This window comes from Pagrus pagrus (genome assembly GCF_965226575.1).
Source record: "Pagrus pagrus genome assembly, chromosome: 18".
Taxonomy (NCBI): Eukaryota; Metazoa; Chordata; class Actinopteri; order Spariformes; family Sparidae; genus Pagrus; species Pagrus pagrus.
Genome location: NC_140202.1, coordinates 19,368,443 through 19,388,126, shown reverse-complemented (window position 1 = coordinate 19,388,126; position 19,684 = coordinate 19,368,443). Strand labels below are relative to the sequence as shown.

The window sequence follows — 19,684 nt, the reverse complement described above, 5'->3', positions numbered from 1 at the left end:
AAGCACTGCTGATTTGATGGAGACTCTGACAGTAATAAACTGCTGCATCTTCAGTCTGAACTCCACTGATGGTCAAAGTGAAGTCAGAGCTTCTTCCACTGCCACTAAACCGAGCTGGTGTTCCTGATACACGCGTTTTCGCATATTTTATTAGGAGCTTTGGAGGCTGTCCAGATTTATGTTGATACCAGAAGATCCAATCATCACCATCACTGTCTCTGGTAATAGCTGGGTTGCTGTTACAGGTGAGAGTGACAGTGGATCCTGGAGTAAATGTCACTACTGCAGGCTGAGTCACAGTCACCTGACCGCTGCATCCTGCACACAAAAACAAATCATTAATTTATCAGCAGAAATAAATGAGAGAAAAGGCAGCACATCATGTCTGAAATGTTGCTGAGTGAACCAACCTGTAAAACAGCAGCAGGCCAGCGTCCAGATGAGGATGGTGATGAGAGTCATGGTGCTTGTGCTTTCTGCTGTGTTGACTGACAGATCTGAGTCCTGCAGTGTTGAACTCACAGGACTATAAACCTTCTCAGTTTACTGGAGGATCAGCTGACCATGCAAAGCCTCCTCTCTATGGAAATCATTTCTCTGCTCTCAACACACTGAAGGCAGCGTGGGACACAAAATCAGGAGAAATACTTCTTGGATTTACACCATCTATGATCTTAATGGAACAGAGGAAAATATTTATATTAGAAGTGCAGTTGAGGATTTAAGGATGAGTTTGTGTCCACTGTGGTTGGTATGATGTGTCTGTTTGTCTTAAAGTAGACATATAATATATTTAATTTCTGTTTAATATGAGTTATCAGTAAATGATGATTATTAAAAAAGCATCATGTTCATTTAAGCATGTATAAATTTATATAAAATTGTGAAAAAATGACTTTGTTACAAGGAGACTGTGATCGTTTCTCTGTCAGGAGTAGAAAAGTCAAGCAAAATGAAAGAAATCATTCGTATTCATTCAATATTTTCAATCCATAACGTTGGAAAATCTTTATAGATTCAAGAAATATCAATATTTTTGTGTTTATTATAAAAAGCAGAGAGTGTTTTCAGTGGATAGATGCTTGTTCACAGTGCAGGAGGTTTTTGTACGGCCACTTAATGAGTTTGTATCACTGTGGTGGACTTTTGGTGGAGGAACCAAACTCATCGTTGACTGTAAGTACCAGAGATTTTTATTTTATACAACAAATGGCAAATATAACAACTATTGAACAACTATTGATTGAGATTCTGATCAAGTTCAGTGTTTGTATGTTGTTAATAATTATTATTATTTTAAGAAGGTGATCAATCTGAGAGGAAACTGTAATTGCTTAACATTTAATTTTAAGAGGCACAAAATAACTCTTTTCTAATTTTCTGTTCTTTATGATCACTTTGAATTGTTCTTTGCTTAAAATTCTTTAATATCAACCTTAAAGTAAAACCTCTAATGCTCAAAACACACAACTTCAATAGTTATATTTTATTGCAATGTTTTTAATCTGAACATTTCAACAGCGTTTAGATGTAAAAAGCTGATTTTAAACACAAACAGTATTTTATCAGTAAATGCAGCTCATCTTTGTGTTCACGCTTCATTCATTCTACATGTGGTTAAAAGGAAGTGAAAGAGACAGATGACAAAGGTTTGAACTGTGTTCACGAGTGTTTCAGCTCTGTCAGCTTCAACGGAAGAAAATCATCACAGGGATGAGTTATTCACTGACACACATTATGAAACACACATGAAGATGTCGTCAATAATCATCATCAGTGAAGCTTTTGAGTTGCATTTCCACTTGAATCATGTGTCTGATGGTCTGATACTGAGGGATTTATGAGAGCAACAGCAGCACAACTTATTCTGTTTGATCTGATCAAATATAAGAAATGGGCAGTTTGTCATGTGTCTTTATTACCGAGCATTCACTCTCATGACTTTGTCTTCTCTCCCCCTCTCCTCCCCCCTCTCTCTCCTCCAGTGGGTGTGGTGCGGCCCACCCTGACCGTCCTCCCCCCCTCCAGAGAGGAGCTGCAGCAGGGCAGTGCCACACTGGTGTGTCTGTCCAGCGGGGGCTTCCCGTCCACCTGGAGGCTGGGCTGGAAGGTGGGGGGCAGCAGCAGCTCCTCAGGGGTGTCACACAGCTCGGAGGTCCTGGGGACGGACGGCCACTACGGCTGGAGCAGCACCCTGAGCCTCTCTGCAGACCAGTGGAGGAAGGCGGGCTCAGTGAGCTGTGAGGCCAGTCTGAATGGACAGAGCCCTGTCACTCAAAGCCTGGAGCCTGAGCGCTGCTCAGAGTAGAGCTTCAGCAACACTTCCTGTCTGGAGATGATGCTGCTGCTTTGATAGAGATCTTGATGAAGCTACAGATCTCCTCTGTTCACATGTTTCTGCAGGTTTCACAGCTCTCTGCTCAGTGTTTCAGTCTGCATGTTGCTGTCTAATACTGATCTTCTGCATATTCTTCTTTATATTCTTTACTTTCAACTTCTGCTGAATATCATCAGATTATCTCAAAGAGAAACTTTGAACATTAACTCATCATTTAATAAAATGGTGGATTATAAAGAGTCAGTGTCTTTGTTTTTCTTTTGTTATATATTCATCATGAAAAATATATTCTTGATCATCTCAGCATCATAACTGATGTTATAAACATGAAAGAACAGGAGATGGTTGTAGTTTGTGACATCTGAATATAAAATCTAACATTTTGAACATTAAGTCATTTTAGTTAATACAATAATAATAATCTGTAATAATTGTTCCTGCTTTGGACTGTTTTAGTTTTAGACTGTTTAGTGCAGCTATTAACAGAGACACTGTTATATGTAATTTCTTTTTATATCAGTGGTTAAAGTCCAACAATAACTTCAATTTCCCAGTTTACTGACAAAAATATTGAATTCACTGAAATGGACTGAAGTTTAAAACTGTGTATGGAAAAATGTCTGAGGCTGTTTCAGTTTTATTTAGATTCATTGTGGTTCTGCTTGATGACTCTTGTGTTCACTGGACCAGTTCTCCTCATCACAGTCTCCTCACCAACCCTCTGCACCTGCAGCAGGCCGTTTTCACTTCAGTCAAACTGAAGGAGGTTTTTGTACGGCTCTGAATCACTGTGTGAACACATTTCCACTATGTAAGCCCAGACAGTAGTAATCTCCAACATCTTCAGCCTGAACTCCACTGATGGTCAGAGTGTAGTCAGAACCAGAACTACTGCCACTGAATCGAGACGGAGTTCCAGAGAAGCGAGTTGATGCCCAGTACATCAGGAGTTTGGGAGCCTGTCCAGGTTTCTGAAGGAACCAACTGAGATCAGCACCAATATCTGAACTCCCTGTGGCGCTGATGGTCACAGTCCCTCCGAGACTAACAGACTTGGATTTGTCAGCCTGAGTCAGAAACTTGTTGGCAGAAGACTCTGAAATGAGAAATGACAAAGTTAAACAAAAGTAAATGTGGAGAGAACTGACTGGATTGGCATCAAACATTTTCAAAATCTCTCACCCTGACTCAGAAAACCCAACATGACAATCAGAGTTATTGGCGACATCATGCTGATGCAGTTTTCAGTGTGAGTGCATGAAAACAGTTCAGACTTCTCTGTGACATAAGATTTTAAACTCTTGGGTGCAGCGGTGCATTAAAATCATGCAAACGACTTTCAAGAAGGCAAACTCACACCTGTCCATGTGAAACAGAAAAAGCAGCAGTGGGATGACAGTTCCCCATGTTGAGGATTATTCAGCCGTTCAAAATTTTGACTATGCTCTCATTTAGTTTTTTTCTCGTCACCTTTTGACCTCTTCATAATCTCACATGACTTTGTGCGGAGTAACAGTTCTATATCACCCCCTGGTGGCAGACTGGATCAACACTGAACTCACTATGAAATGACAATTATAAAATGATTTTGAATTTCTTTTTTTAATGTAACGTAATGTAGTGTAATGTAGTCTTTATGTCATTCATAGCATCCAGATCCAGTTGTTGTTCTCAGGATAATGCAAATAAAATCAAGTCAAAGCTTAAGATCTTGGCCTGTGGTCACATTCTTAAGCTTTAACTTATTAAAAAAAACAATTACAAGTCAGAAGAAAATGGTATCTGAACAATTTGGTAAGATAATTTCATGTGAATTGATAGTCCGACTCTCTCCTCTGTCTCAAGCCATAGAAAACAAGTAGTTGTGCATCATGGTTAGGTCCCAGTGTTTCTGTGTCTCATGGCAACCACTGTCTGGCTTCACAGGTGAACACAAAGTCTAACTGTGTGACTCCAAATGCCAAGAATTCAGGTAATCATGATAATTAAACTATGTATTTGCATGACTGTTTGTATGTTTATGTCTATTTCAACCACTTATGTTCATTCCGGCAAACACAAAATGTAACATTAATGCTGATTCATGCGATCTTAACATAGCAGTTCTGTGGTTGATCAGATGACAAGACTCAAGCTGCTGGAGAAAGTAGGTGAGAGGCTGGTGTACAATTTGTTCATGTGGAAACATATTACTTGAACTTCATTTACTAAATAGTTCTGCATTCTTTTTTTCTACTTAACCTGAGGATTTTACATTAAAGTCTATCTTTCTAGAGGCTGGAAGAACAAAAGGCACAACATGGACGACAGAGCAGAGTCTGCCCAGTCTGCAAGTAAGATAACAGAGTTTTTTGTGATGAGGAATTGTGGAAAATGTGGAAAATATGAACTTAACCTGTAGACAGAATCATTTACACTCTTATTAGACATTTAGCTAATAATAGGAATGATTATGAATAATATAAGATAGCATACTTTACATGCACATTGTTGTCAGCTTAACCTGGTTGTAAATGGTTATGAAATTGAGCACTTAGTATTGGGAGCTGATAAAAAAAAAAGGCGTAAGGAATTTTATGTAATTCAAAACATGATATTGGAGGAATTAGATGAAGCAGACATGATGAACAAAAAATGGGAGTTGCTTCTATAAACATGATTTTGTCTGGTCAGGGAGTTATGATGGACAGTTTGATCAGCTGCACCGTGCCCTGAGGCGAAAGCAGGACCTACTGCGAAGACTCAGGGTTTGTACATCTTTAACACATTACATATACATTTCTATCAATATAATTTATAAGTATAAAGACTTAAAGAGAAGGGACATTCCCAATATCCTGCTGTATGTCGTTGTCAGGGCTTGTGTTTTGTTTGTGTTTGTTGTCCTCCGTGCAGGAGCAGCACATGCTAGAGGACCTCCAGAGACCTCACACCTGGGGAGGGTCACGAAAACAGGACAAGTCGCATTTCTTTATGGCCCCTCAGCCGCCTCCACCACTTCCATTCTACCAGCCGACCCCCGTTCTGCCTTCCTTGCCCCCTCCTCCACCTGAGCCTCCACGCATCATCCAACAGACTGTGAGACACACTTACACTTGCTCACACTTCTTCGTTTCCTTCTCCAGATCCCCTTCTTTTCTTTAATTATTGCACATCTATTTTGTTTCGGTATTTATTCCACGATCAAGACCAACTTTTAATTCAAGTTCAATAGTGTAAGGACAGTTAAAATTACACAATGCAAACAAAGCCATTATTCCCCCGACTTTCTTTCTGTGCCTCTGCAGCTACCCCAACAGCCCACCACCATCATCCAACAGCTGCCACAGCAGCAGCCGCTGATTACTCAGATTCCTCCACCTCAGCCCTACCCAGCACCACGCTCAGGCAGCATCAAAGAGGGTATGCGACCACAAATAGAGAGATATCTTAATTCTTATCTCCTTTTATTCATATGTTTGTATGTGTATTTTTTATGTGTAGACATGGTAGAAATGATGCTGATGCAAAATGCCCAGATGCACCAAATCATAATGCAAAATATGATGCTGAAAGCCATGCCTCCCTTGGGCCTGTCACCACCTGGAGGGCCCAGTCACTGTGCGCCTCCAACGGCATATCTTGGGCAGGTACACACAAGCACACACTATCTGACTTGTAAAGATAGAGCAAAAGGTCGCAGCTCTGACACACAAAAGTACCAAATCTGTATTTCCAGGAAGGTTACCCTATTTTTGTGAGGCCAGATGTCAAACCAAGGGGAACTGCTGTCCATCATCATCATCACTATGGTTCGAACCCTGCAGCACAACAGCTGCCTCCCATCATCAGCCACCCTACATGGCTACCAGGGGTGCAATCTGTCCCAGCAGGACAGGCAGGGGGACAACTACCCTACATACACCATGTAACAGCCCCTTTTACACTCCCACAACTCAATACGTAAGGTTCACTAACAGCATGTGTTCTTTATCTGCTAATACTATATGCAAATAGACAATTATCATTATTATTATTATCTTTTTTCATGATCAAATGCATTTGTTTTGTGTCTGTATCGTGTGTATGTACAGGACTAAGATTGCCTTCTGAGAACCAAGAAACAAGAACTACAACTTGTAAAATGAATCAGTTAGAAAAGTTGCTTATCTTTGTATATTATGCGTGAATGGCAGACAGACATAAACATGTGGGTTCACTACTGTACATCAAACTTTAATTTCACCTTTTATAAACTCACTACTAGTCATAAACTCCCTAGTGGGTCAACTCAGAAGTCCTTGTGGAACACCTGATACACCACTTGAGGTACATTAACCTCATTGTCATTTTATGGCTTTTATTATATTGTTTATTTTTTACTATTATTATTGTTTATTGTTATATATAGCTGTACTTTGGCTGCTGTGACGCACACATTTCCCCGTCTACGGGACCAATAAAGGAATAATGATTCTGAGCAATTATTCACAGATGTAGATTTATTAATGCCAGATTATACTGTTTTTAACCTTCAGAAATAATAAAGTTAACAAACTGTATGAAAACAGTACATTTATAAAAAAACAAACAAGCCTTGGATATTGACATAACTATATATATGTTGACCTTATTCAGTTTTTGTTTCATCATATTGTTTTGATTGCTTAATGCTCAGTACTGTAATGTGTACTGTTTGTACTATGCCAACTGGATATTGCAGTGACCAGATTTAGATGAAATTATGAAGTTATATAGTTTGTAAAAATCGATGGGCAAACAGTGTAATTGAAAGTTTCAATAAACACAGGTGGCTGCGGACGAAGGGGGGGGAAAAAAACTGACGCCCGAACAGGGACTTGAACCCTGGACCCTCAGATTAAAAGTCTGATGCTCTACCGACTGAGCTATCCGGGCCCTGCTCCTGTAGCCATCCACGCTCAGTATTGAAGGTAAATAACCTTAGATACGCTCGACAGTAAAAACATAAAATATAGAGAGCAGCCTCAAAACAAAAACATCCTGAAGTGTCGACCTAAATAGAGTGTGGTATCCATACATTTACAGGGACAGTACAGGCTGTTTCTTAAGCAGCTTGTATGTTACAGGCGCCACCTTGTGGTGTTCAGAAGATGATGCATTGTAGTACCACACTTGTAAATAAGATATTCATTTATCTTTTAATTTAACAGACAGTTTCACTTGAACTGCTTAGTAGTTTTGGACGTGTAGAGGTGGAGGGATGTAACTAATTACATTTACTCAAGTACTGTACTCAAGTGAAATTTTGAGGCACTTGTACTTTCCATTTTCTGCTATAATGTACTTCCCTTTCACTACATTTTGGAAACAGTTATTGAACTTTTAACTCACAACAATGTTTTGATTGCTTTAGTAACTAGCTACTTCGTGGATTATGTTGATTGTAGATTTTTTGGGCAATCAGATTAAAAAGTATATGCATACATGTAAATATATGTATAATTTACCTTTTACTTATTTTTTTTATGCTTAAGTACATTTAATATCAGATACTTTAAGACTTCTACTCGAGTACTATGCCTATGGGTTACTTTCACTTTCACCAAAGTAATATTTTAACACAATATCTTTACTTTTACTCAAGTATGACTTTTGGGTACTTTTTACACTTTCTGTTTATCATGAATTAATTTACACCCTGCAGCCAATCAGAACAGGGTATTAACCCAGACCATGGTATAAAGTTTGCCAAGTCACTATCCATGTCATTTTGTCATGTTAGTCCGTAGAGTCTACACACAAAATCATTGCCTTGTCTTTAATGGATGAATTTACAGCTGTACAAAATGGTATTTTACAAGATCTATAATACACAACAACATTAAAACCCAACGATGGTCACTTAAACTTACGTTACCGCACTGAATCACTGCATCCTGAACCATATTATCAGTCCACAACAGAAAACACAACCTTGATTCATAGCTTTCAATCATCATGGCACGTCCCTTTTGATAAATAAAATAATTACAATTTATTTATATGAAAACATACAAACAAGTGACACCCTCTGCGTTACCAGATAATTAAAGTGCATTATTCTTCTCTTAAAGAATTGAGGCTTGGTGACAGGGAACAGGAGAGTCATGCTGTGGTTGAGCAGAAGTAGACGATGGTCACTATGCAGGATAAATTACAACTCTTTAGAAGACGTGTATGGATGATGATCATGCACTTGTGCTTGAGGGCTTTTTGTATGGCACAGAAGTCAATATAACATGCTTAAAAACAGCCTTGTGTGTTTGTTGCACCCTGCTGACAAAAAAAATGACTGGTAAACAATAAAGACAAGATTAATATTTGCTTGCAAACAGCATCTCTGGTTACACATCAGAAAATCTTGGCCCTTGTAATTAAATTTGATTAATTTAATTTTCTGGATGTTTGCCGTGAAAAATCCTGATAACATTTATTTACACGGTACGCGTGTGTGTGCAGACTACCAGGATACGCCGTACAATTATCTGTTAACAAGCGTCTACCTGCGCAAAGAGTCAGACGTACATTTTAGATTTTAGATTTAGAAGTTCACGTGAAAAATCTAAAATATGAAGAGTAAATTATATTATTAAAAACCGTCAAGCGATACCGTTGAATGGTGAGTTTGATACAATTTGAGGCCCTTCTATGTTTTGCTAAGAGGAAGGATGCAAGCTGAAATACAGAGCACAGGGTAGGATACATAGCCTCCTGCTAACAGAGGAGATACACATAATGAAAGTCAGTGTGTTACCAGTGTCTTTCTGAACACATTTTGGTGAGAGATGCCATACATTCTTCAAATTGCACTTTTTAATAGTGCAAATAAATAGCACAATAAGGATTATTGTGATCACGTATTTTTGGGCAAACTGTTTCATTGTTTTTTTTTACAGTGACAAAGTGCCAAGAATGCTCCCATTGTTCTACAACATCACAGCAACACATGCACTTTCATTATGCAATCTTTTGATATTAAAAACAAGACTGTAGTGTATTCTGATGGTGTCAGTGGCTATTAGAAATAACTTGATCCTATAGGTCCTCTTTTGATACACAAATCCAGATATATACCCTGTTTGCCTGTTTAGGCGTATAGTATCTTTGATGAAGTTGATGATGGCATCAGTCATCGACCAGTCCAGATGATTCCACAAGTTAAGTGTTTATAGGGACTGCACATATCCGTCTTCATCTGTGGTCAGTCCTGGACAAAAGTCTGGTCATGAATGATGATGTGTGGAGGATGGGGCGCTGACACTTATTCAGCTGGGTTGGTTATGTAACCTTAAGTAAGAAAATGAGAACAAAAATGTACATTTATTTTCAGCACACATGGGCAAATTAACAAAGCCATTCCAACCACACACGCACAGCATTCACCTTGTGGATGTGAGGAGGCATTTCATCCTCCGAGCTCTCCTCTGGTAGTGGGTCATGGTGTCGTGGTGCTGCCTGACCGTCCTCTGCCCAGCCTCCCATTGGCACGCGGGCCGACCTCACTGCTTTCCCCCCAGCTCCAAAAGAGTCTGGAAAACAGAGATATAAAGTGTGGTTGAGGAGTCAAAAATGAATACTGAACTGCCGCTGTAAATTATCCTCAGTTGATTTAATGAAATACTTGAGAAATCTCTTATTATACCTAAACCAGTGTGAGATTAACTGTGGTAGAGTTAGCTGGTGACTGGATCATTAAGTAACATTCAATTCAAATGCATGATGTGTAAAGCATGGAGTCAGAGATCATCAAAAAAACAGGTACCTGATCCACTAAAGCGCCGCTGGATGCTGCTCTGTGAGGATGCCCCCACCTGGCCAAGAGTGGTACTGCTGGTGGCAGAAGCAGAAGCTGAAGTGGGAATGGCACTGGGACTGGCAACTGTTGTGGGGAAAGTGTGTGAGCGTGGGAAATTTCTGGAGTGAGGGTTGGGTTCGCTCCTGACTTCATCGGGGACGCTGTCACTGCTTTCGTCACTCTCCTGCCTGTGCCACGTGTGACGGGAGAGCTCGCCGCGAGACTGCTGCTTGTGTAGCTACAAGGGGGGAAACGAGGAGAAGGAACGGGTGAGGATCTCTAAGATATTCAGAAACAGAAGAAAAATGTTGGAACACACTGTGCTTCATTCAGTTTGTGACTCGTGCAGATATCCTCCCTTTCTGCTACCACACAGTTACCTCATGCATGTAGAGTGCATGGATGCTCATCTCAGTGGAGGCATACTCTGACAGGACCAAACTGGTTAGTTGACCCTCCCATGCACTGCTGCCTGAGCTCACAGTCCGGGCATCAGTCCTACAGAGTGTGGAGAAAATGAGGACATGAAAAGGATGGGATAGAGAAAGGAGTACTGAATTTAGCTCTTACAACAAAGTACCCTAGAGTACTTTGCAAATGGACATAAAGATGCAGCCTGCGAGGGAGTTGAGGTAAAACACAGAGGGTGAATTTTCCTACCCCGAGCCTGCCATTCCTTTGCTCATGGCTGAAGTGTGGCCAGCAGACCTGTGAGCTGCACTCAAACTGCCTCTCAGGTGAAGACTGCTGCTGACTGGGGAAAGCGAGCGTAAGGCAGACGCCCCGTCGCTTATGCCAGCTGCTGCATGATTGGTCAAAGAGCTGTCCCTGCCGAAATGTACGGAGGTCAGTGTAGAGGGACCTAAGAGGTTTGCAATGAGGCTCCTTGGCTACATAAGAAAAAAAAGGCAAGAGACAAGTGTAAATAAGTTTTACCTCTGAAGATTTAACTGAAGACCACTGTGATACTTGAGCACAGATGTTTGTTTACCACTGTACCTCAGACTCAGAGAGTGAGAGTGGATCTGAAGGAGCCCCTGTAGCTTCTCTGTGAACTCGTTCTTTCAGCTGGCTGATGAAGTGTGTGGTCTCCTGAGGAGGCTGCCACTGAGGGTTGGTGATGGCAAAGTGCATCAGGGATAACTCTGTCTTCCCATCCTCTGCCTGTTGGTAGATAGACGCCTCTGTCTTCCCCTCTGACATCCACTACAGACGAAGGGGAGAGAGTCAACCGAAACATACGCCCACAGATATATACAACTACATAATTCAAATATTTTCAAGGGTGTCTACATCTTTTTATGTCTGTGTGGCTAAATTTAAAGTGGCAGTTCCTCACCGCAGGGTGTCCATGCTGCCTGATGTCCATTTGGGCAAAGGAGCAAGTATCTCCAACCCCGACCACCTCCACAGTGAAGTTCCTGAAGAAATCAATGATCTCCAGAGACTTCCTTCTCAGACTGAAGATCAGGATGATGGGAGTCACAACTGGACTTATCAGCTCCTCTAGAATAAACACCTGGAAAGGAAACAGAGGAGAAAGGTTAAAACTGAACAGTACAGGGTTCAGCAAGCACATCAAACTGTATATTGAACCTCTGATTCATGTGTTGAAACCTGGTCAATTCATTTAGTTTGAAATCTTCAAAATGCCACCAACTGGGAATGTAGATACTTATAGCAACAGTTTACCCCAAAATCAAAATTTCACATTTTTCATTTATCTATTTAGATTGTTTCCATGTACTAACTATTTTATTTCTAGTGAACTACACCCCGCAACTGCATCACCAAGCAGAAGGAAGTATGGATCAGATCATGGCTAGCTAGCTAACCAAGCTAGCTATCGTTACAGCTCAACTGAGGAAGACGTAATGTTTACATCCCACGCTGTCACTAGCACAAGCCTCTTGTCCATGAGTGGATGCATGCTTCCTTCTGCAGAGTGATACTGTGCTTTGGGCACCATAATCCGAAAGAAGGCAGACATCTCTACGGACGATATCTCCAAAACTCACACTAAAACAATCTAGATAGATAAATAGCACTACGGGTAAGAGGCACAATATGTATTTTTGATTTGGGGCTGAACCGTCTCTTTAACAAGTACCAACAAGAAGGTTCTTGGCATGGCACTAAAACTACACCACCCCTACAGCTTCTGTGAATCTGTTTGATAGGCAACAGCTGAAATCAGTGGTTTTACTTGTCTGGTTCTGAGAAAAAAGCTATGTGCAGCAAATAAATGTTCAGAGAGGATTTTACAAAGTGACTATAGGTGTTTTTCACAGCAGGCACTTTGAGTCGTCATAATGGAAGCAGGAAAGGTGTAATTAATACGCATGAATGATGATGGCTTAAATGCATTTATAACTGTCCCAGAAAGCCATGCCCACGAGACAGCCGGCACACTTATCGGTGCCCTTAAATTGGCATATATAAATGGAATACAGTCATCATAAATGCTAATTAATTACACCCAAGATTTCATGGTAAAATGTCTACAATAGAAAATGCCTATACAAGATAGATTTGACAAGTTAATTCCCTTGTAATTATCCAGAGTCTTGATATTTATTCCTAGTTCAGAATTCATACTCACTGCTTTGTACTGGAAGAGCTGGGAGAACTGGTCACGAGTCTCATATCTATGTGCATTGCCCTGCCAGTGGTCAGGCATGTAATGGATATGAGCCAGGATAACCCGTAGCAGCTGCTCAGGACAAAACACCATGTTCTTATCAGGAATAAATGATCTGAAGAGAGAGGTGGTGGAAAACAGATCCAAAATCAAATGAAAATATTTGTGAAATATCTAATTATCATAATTGAGAGCTATTAATAGACGTCAAATAGTCTAGAGCTACTTAAGGAAGGAATCCCTCTTAAACTCAGCAGTCATACAGCAGAATAAGCTGCCGGAGAGCATTAAAGGGATTACTACTCAGGGTAGCTTCAAAAGGGCAAAAGAGAAATGGCTCACGGTGGTTAAAAGCACTTAAGTTCCATGTAGCTGAAGATTTGTGTCAGTTATTCATGTTTTAAATCTGTATCTCATGTTTGCCATTTCATATCATATTAGTATTGAAACAATTAAAGATGAGACAAGCAGACATATCAACTGCGTGACACTTATCCCTACCTGCAGACTGTGATACACACTCCAAGCAGGGTGATCGATGAGAGAACATGTTCCACTGCGAGAACATCCTCGTCATAGATTGTCAGGGCGATTAGGACAGCCAGAAGAGACCCGGCAAAAAACGCAACGTTTTTGGCGACCACAGTCAGGAGCGGTGAGAGGAAACAGTTCATATACTTGGATGCAGCCTGAGCGAAACAGGAAAAAGGAAGGGGAAGAGAGAAAGGAATAGGTAGACTTAATTATTAACTCTGCGGGCAACGGATGAGAGGAACCAGTATAAGCATTTTTAGCAGGATATTAATACAAAATCGTCTGCACTGTCAGGCATATTCTTTCTAGCTATAGTCAAGATGAAGTGAAAAATGTGTTTTTGTTTTCTTCCTGTAAAACAAAATATGACATCTGCTTATGTAGGCTTGAACCAAACAATATCAATCAATAATATCATGACATCCACAAATCAACACGTCTTCAACTTTTAGCGACACAGAGCTAAGATTCATTAGTCCTTTTTCCCAAAATACTGTGATTACAAGCTAGAATTTATCCATCATCAAATCAAATTCCTCCCAACCTTGTGTCCCGTCTGCCGAACCCTGTTTTACTCAGAAATACGTCATGATATGAAAGCTAGATACTCTCGAAATGCTGTTTCATCGGTCAGTGTTACAAGAAACTTGAGAGCATCAAATGTTTGACTGACCTTGTAGCCTTTGCTGAGGCGTGACATGAGCTCGTGGTCCAGCTCATTGAAGTGACGCAGGTAACATCGGCCATACAGAGACCAGCATCTCGCTCCCAGAGAACCAGGCTCTCGCTTGATCACCTGATCACACACACACAACAAACTATGATCTAGAGCAGCAAATGAAAAAGGAAATTGCATAAAGTTTGCATGTGCATGTAAACCACTTACCTCTGTGTAACTAAAAAAGGCGTAGAGAATCTGCCACACCAGGATGACTGGGCACAGCAGCAGATTGGCGATACCAATCCACAGAATACGGGATGCAAGCCTGTCTGCCAGCTCAAGCCTGTTACCTCCTCTCTTGTACTCTGGTTTCAGGCTCCACTCGTTCTCAAACAGAGAGCCTACAGAGCAACCAGGCAAAAACAACAAGGGAGGTCAAAAGAGGGCTCCTTTGTAATCCTAAACCTTGACAAACGGGCAAATATTTGAGTTAGCTAATTTCATACAGTCTATAAAGCACACCGAACATTGACACACCTGGCCCCCAAAAAAAGATGAGCTCAAAGTTATATTTGAGTCCGCGGGTGTAGAACACACACTCTCCGAGGACAGGGGGTCGAAATCGCACGGGAAGGAGTGATTTATTCACCATTGCAACCTAGAGATGCACAGGAAGAAAGCTTTGGTAGGCTGCTGCATTGTGTTTGCAAGTAGCAGAGTCAGACAAGAATAGTTCAGCAAACAAACAGTGTACCATGTAATTTTTAAAGCGGAGGATGCGGTGGTAGATGTCGAGCTCTGTCAGCTCTTTCTTATGGATGCAGATCTGGTGCTCCTTCTGGATCTCCACTATCCTGGCCTGAACCTCCTGCCATGTTGCATAGGGGAGTTCTGACTGAAAGGAAAAAAGCACAGTTGAGGTTAGTGCACACAATCACTCATTCTAAGGAATACAACACAAATCTTCAATATCTAATATATGTCTCACCATGGTCATCTTGAGCGCGTTGATGTAGAAGGATCGGATCTCCCAGTAGCAGCAGACGTTGTAGATGAATTTGACAAGGCGGTGAAGCCAAAACACCCCAGAGATAATCAGCACGAAGATCACAAATGCATTGTCTCTGATACTGTGGGAGAAAATGATTGATGATTTAAAGATGATGATCAATAACAACAGACTTTATTTGGAAGGATTTGGAAGTGATTGCATCTTTTCTACTTTCATCCTATTCTGAGATTCTTGTATCACATATCATATTTCTGTCTGGGAGATTAACAAGGATGGAATAAAGAGTCAAATATCAGTTTCATGTGATCATTTACATTGCGCACAAACGTAGGAAGTCTGCTTGAATGTTTGACACTCACCGGGCACTGCACACGTCCACTGTGAGGAAGGCATCAGGCAAGGTGACTTTAGATGAATCAGTGTGATTTACAAACTTGTTGGCAAAGAGTATGTCGTAGTCCACACAGTTTGCGAGGAAGACCGTGAAGCCAACCACAAACAGCAGCTGACTGCATGGGGAATGAAAAGGAGGAGGAAGAGGAGGAGGAGGTGGAGGAGGAGGCAGAGGAGAAAGAGAAACTTACTTACAGGGCACATCAAAACAAGACTCCTACAGAGAGGCACAACATGCCTTCATAAACATCATATCTGGTGGATAGGATACATACACCAGCTCGAAGATCTCTCCCAGCAGCATACACGTGAATCCATTCTTCTGGTGCAGATTATAAACGTGAGGGACGTTAAGGACTATTGTAAATGTATCTTACAGCAATCCTTTTTATGTAAAAGTACAGTACAGATCATCAGAACATTAGAACATATGCCAAAACCATTTAAAAAAGGATATCCTCTGGAAAAACAGGTCCAGGTTTTCTATGTGGTGCCATTGGGCTGCAAAAGATTGATCACAAAATCAGCAATGGTGTTATTACAGTGGGCATCATTACCAATGCAAAAGAGGAAGGTGTGAATCTGCATGTCTGATAAGTTCGGGATTTGTTTTGATTTGGGTATGTGTGTCATACATACATTTGGCTCCTTCAGGCACATGCATCAGCAGGTTTTCCTCTCCAGGGGGAGAGTCACTGTAGGACGCCTCCAGGCGCTGGTACTCTGTGTCAAAGTGCGCCATGGTGACATCAGCTTCAGTCTCACCAAGAAGCTGAGCCCACTGCTACAGACTGGAGCGGCAGGGAGAGAAGAGGGGAAGGAAAGAGGAAGAAGAATAGAAGGGAAGAGATCAGTGCTATAAAAGGAAAACATGACAAGATGACACATCGTGGTTAATAATCAACTCATTATGACGGGTACACACCCATTTTGGAAACATGGTGGACAAGTTACAGCTTCCATTGAAGCCTTACCACCGACACGAGCCTTGATTTGGAAGGCAAATATTCAACTTTACTTTATTCTTCTGAGGGAAGGTCAAAGGTCACCATAAGCGACAGAGCAGCAACCCTGGAGCTGGATCTTGCTGACAAAGGGATTCAAATATAGACTCCCTGTTTAAAGGGCAGTCTCTTTATTTTTTTATTTTATTATATTTTTGTTTGCTTTTTGCACAGGGACAGCACATAAATGAAAGTAATTGTACCAGAGTTAGCTAGACAATCACTGGTGATGACGCGTTAGTGATTTTTAACACTGCAAAACTTGCATGGCAAATGTGTGTTTGTAACCGACGGAGATATTCAAAGGCAATGTTCACACATTTCCTGTTGCACAGATTAAATGCGTGTCTAGTAGTGTGCATGTATAACTTGTGGTGTAGCCCCTTCATGTTGCATCCGCTCCAGTCAGTTAGACCGAAACTCAAACCTCCTATATAGGTAACTGTCTGTCTCAAAAGCTGTCTACTTAGTTATAGCAGGAGCTTTGTAGGTTATAATATCAACAGGAGCTCCTGAAGAGACCATGCCTACATGGTATGGATTACATGTAACATATACAAAGAAAATATGTCAAAAAAACAGCAAGAAAGCACAATGGAAATGACTTAATAAGATGCAAAATACTTAATACATGTGATAACATAATGGTTTGTGGTGTCCTTACACCCCAGCCATTACAACACAAACAAGGGGTCCTGCTTTATGTAGTTTCCTCTGAAAAGCAAGGTTCTGGTGTGGTTTACATCAGATACAGACACACTATGCTTACCTCCATTGCAGTACAGTAAGTCCTATCCAGCTGTTGTGTTGACTCAACATTCCCAGCTGTAAAAAAAGGGAAGAGAGACATTTCCCTTAGAGCTGTCCTCTTCAGTCTAACGTAGGAGGACTGTAACAGACAGGACAGGGCTTTATACCATATTCCTATTGGGGTAAAGCACAGGACACAGAACGCAAGAGAAATAGCTGTCTGAAGCGGTTCACGTATCCAGCAGAGACACATTAAAATACGAAGACACCACAGGAGGACTGGTCCAGGTGTTGTTGTTGTCGTGCGTTGACAGCACAGGCCTGCCTCGCTCACAGGAAAATATGCCACCTCTCAATCCCGCACAAGCTCCTTACCTCCGGGTCTCCCGCTCCGCCAGCTTATCAAGGTGAATGCGAGGGGATTTTTTTTATCTGTTCGCCGTCTTGTTTTCGTTTTCTTTCACCTCCCTCCTCGACGCCAGTTTCATTTTCGAAACAGCTAAAGCACTGTGGCGTCCGTCACAGCTGAGCGGCGGGGGGCGTTAGCCAATAGGAAAGAGAGCTCCCTGACGGTAACAACGGCAGCCAATCAGGTGCGGCTAGAGGCGGGCTCTGAGGAAGTGTTGTGTGTGGATAAGGGAAGTCAGCGACGCACGCCCTGAGTGAGCCTCCATGACGGGCTCCCTGCAGACTCTGGTTTGTGTAATTAAATGGGTATTTACTACCACCGCCTGGTCGTTGTTAGTATCACTACAATGCTGTCAGAGGTGCTCTCATTCTGCAAGTGCAGCCTCCTCCTGGATGCTGCTGCTGCATGTAGGTATTACATGTAGTCTACTGTAAAACTGATGATAATCGTTTGTGCAACAATTGCTGCTATTACACAGCATTCAAATTTAGCCACTATCCTTGTTCATATGTATGTTTTATGTCTTGGTATAAAATGGAAGATGAGTCATTAGACTGGACTAGGCCAACATGCAGTGATGGATTGTAACTAAGTACATTTACTCAATTTTTTTAGGTAATTGTACTTTTTACTGACTACAATTTTTTTGGTGACTTTAGTTACTAGTTACTTTGCAGATTTCATGCTGTATCAGAGCCAAAGTACCATATCTTTAACAAAAAATCTGAAAAATGCTGAAGTTCAGATCTGATAGTCGTCAAGGCTGATAGCCGGTAAACCCATAGTATACAGTATACCCACATGGAAATATATATTTATTATATAAATTATTTAATATACTGTATGTATAAATTACTTCCGATACTTAAGTGCATTTAATATCAGATACTTTAAGACTTTTAATGAAGCGCTACTAGTACAAGTGGCTTTTACTTTTACCAAAGCACCATTTTAACACGATTTCTTTACTTTTATTCAAGTGTGACTTTTGGGTACTTCTACAACACTGTCTACATGATCTTACAAATTATGTGTCATTCCCCGTACTTTATTCAAACATTTAAATAAATTGGTTAATTAAGTTTCCAATAATAAATGAAAAATGCATTAATAGTTACTTTACCTGGATTTGATAATGCCTTTGATGAAAATTAACAGGAAAATTACAGTGTAGTAAAAAAAAAGTTGGCTTAAAAATATTTTAAATATTAATCGAAACCATGTCCCCAACCATAAAACCCCACTAGTCCCTTGACCCAAGGAGGTGAATGCACCCTCACACGAAAACCACATGAATTTTGCATGCAAAAACACACGTATTCACATGTGGATACACGTGGAAAACATGGGAAATTTGTGTGGGTTTTCTGTGAGGGTGCATAGCAAACTTATTGTTTTTATACATGAATAGTTAGATTTTTACTTTGCACATAAAAACAAATTAGCATTAATTAGCTCCTTCAGTTTTTCTCACGTTTCCATCAGACTTTGAGGTTCGGGAGCTGAATATACAGTACCAAGATGCTGCTTTACACAAAAAGCTCACCCTCTGTCGCTCTCTGCTGTGATGAATATTCATATATGATTGTTAAGCCTCTGGAGTGACAGCTGGGCTTTTGTTCCCAGTGTCACTGCATTAGTTACAAGGTTAACACACATCCCTGTGTATGTTTGTGTGTGTTTAGGCTACAGCAAGTGTGTGTATTGAACTCACTGATGACGATTTCATTAACCATTCTCCCCAGACAGAAGTGAATTAATAAGCGAGTTTCTGCTTCACACACAGACAAGTGGATAGTCGGACCACACAGAGACGCAACATTACACACAAGTATTTGCAAACCTGGCAGGTCATTCTCATTCCTTCCCTTCATTTTTCCCCTCATGATGCAACCATTTGTGACAGTGTGTGTGTTTATTTATGTGTGTGGATAGAGATTTTTTTTTAAAAAAGGTGAAGGGGTGTCTTGAGTCAGGGGGGGAGTCTGTGTAATCCAGTAATTATAGTGATCTGGGGGATTTAATCTGTTCTGATTAGGATTAGGCTTCAGTCATCTTAATCCAGTAAATCTGTCAGAACGAAGCTCACTAGCTGATAAACACAGAACGGTAACAGGGACATAAAAGTAAATAAATTAAAACTAAAA

The 19,684-nt window shown here is 40.8% G+C and overlaps 2 protein-coding genes and 1 gene segment (V, D, J or C); 1 reads left to right on the top strand and 2 right to left on the bottom strand.

The window, feature by feature from the left end:
• Positions 1-3,123: 3,123 nt before the first annotated feature.
• Positions 3,124-3,542, bottom strand: LOC311274067 (Ig kappa chain V region 3547-like). The segment is given in 2 exons: positions 3,521-3,542; positions 3,124-3,434 (listed from the first exon to the last, which is right to left on the bottom strand).
• Positions 3,541-6,249, top strand: cUnh21orf58 (chromosome Un C21orf58 homolog; the record flags this gene model as incomplete). The annotated part of the gene is given in 9 exon segments (XM_084381490.1): positions 3,541-3,587; positions 4,439-4,484; positions 4,613-4,621; positions 4,623-4,671; positions 5,012-5,085; positions 5,234-5,416; positions 5,626-5,740; positions 5,822-5,967; positions 6,085-6,249. Coding segments are annotated over 9 exon segments (834 nt in total).
• A 1,854-nt stretch (positions 6,250-8,103) lies between these two features.
• On the bottom strand, positions 8,104-17,671 carry atg9a (ATG9 autophagy related 9 homolog A). 2 transcript variants are annotated; one of them, XM_084381571.1, is made up of 20 exons: positions 17,504-17,671; positions 17,148-17,267; positions 16,014-16,165; positions 15,832-15,875; positions 15,650-15,714; positions 15,341-15,490; positions 14,958-15,099; positions 14,724-14,864; positions 14,507-14,627; positions 14,195-14,370; positions 13,982-14,104; positions 13,276-13,463; positions 12,736-12,889; positions 11,473-11,652; positions 11,133-11,339; positions 10,794-11,023; positions 10,514-10,631; positions 10,101-10,371; positions 9,722-9,867; positions 8,104-9,625 (listed from the first exon to the last, which is right to left on the bottom strand). In XM_084381571.1, the coding sequence occupies exons 3-20, from the start codon at positions 16,114-16,116 to the stop codon at positions 9,617-9,619; spliced, it is 2,568 nt and encodes an 855-aa protein (XP_084237697.1). In that variant the 5' UTR covers positions 16,117-16,165; positions 17,148-17,267; positions 17,504-17,671; the 3' UTR covers positions 8,104-9,616. The 2 variants fall into 2 exon arrangements, with proteins under 2 accessions (XP_084237697.1, XP_084237696.1); XM_084381570.1 differs by having other exon boundaries at positions 17,148-17,203.
• Positions 17,672-19,684: the final 2,013 nt, after the last annotated feature.

What these genes read in the sequence shown, in the direction of transcription:
- atg9a (XM_084381571.1), bottom strand. Translation starts at nt 16,116, where the DNA reads ATGGCGCACTTTGACACAGAGTACCAGCGCCTGGAGGCGTCCTACAGT. An exon ending in GCCTCAGCAAAGGCTACAAG is followed by an intron (nt 13,464 to 13,981) that starts GTCAGTCAAACA and finishes TGTTTCGCTCAG; the next exon opens with GCTGCATCCAAGTATATGAA. An exon ending in GTGTGTATCACAGTCTGCAG is followed by an intron (nt 12,890 to 13,275) that starts GTAGGGATAAGT and finishes CTCTCTCTTCAG; the next exon opens with ATCATTTATTCCTGATAAGA.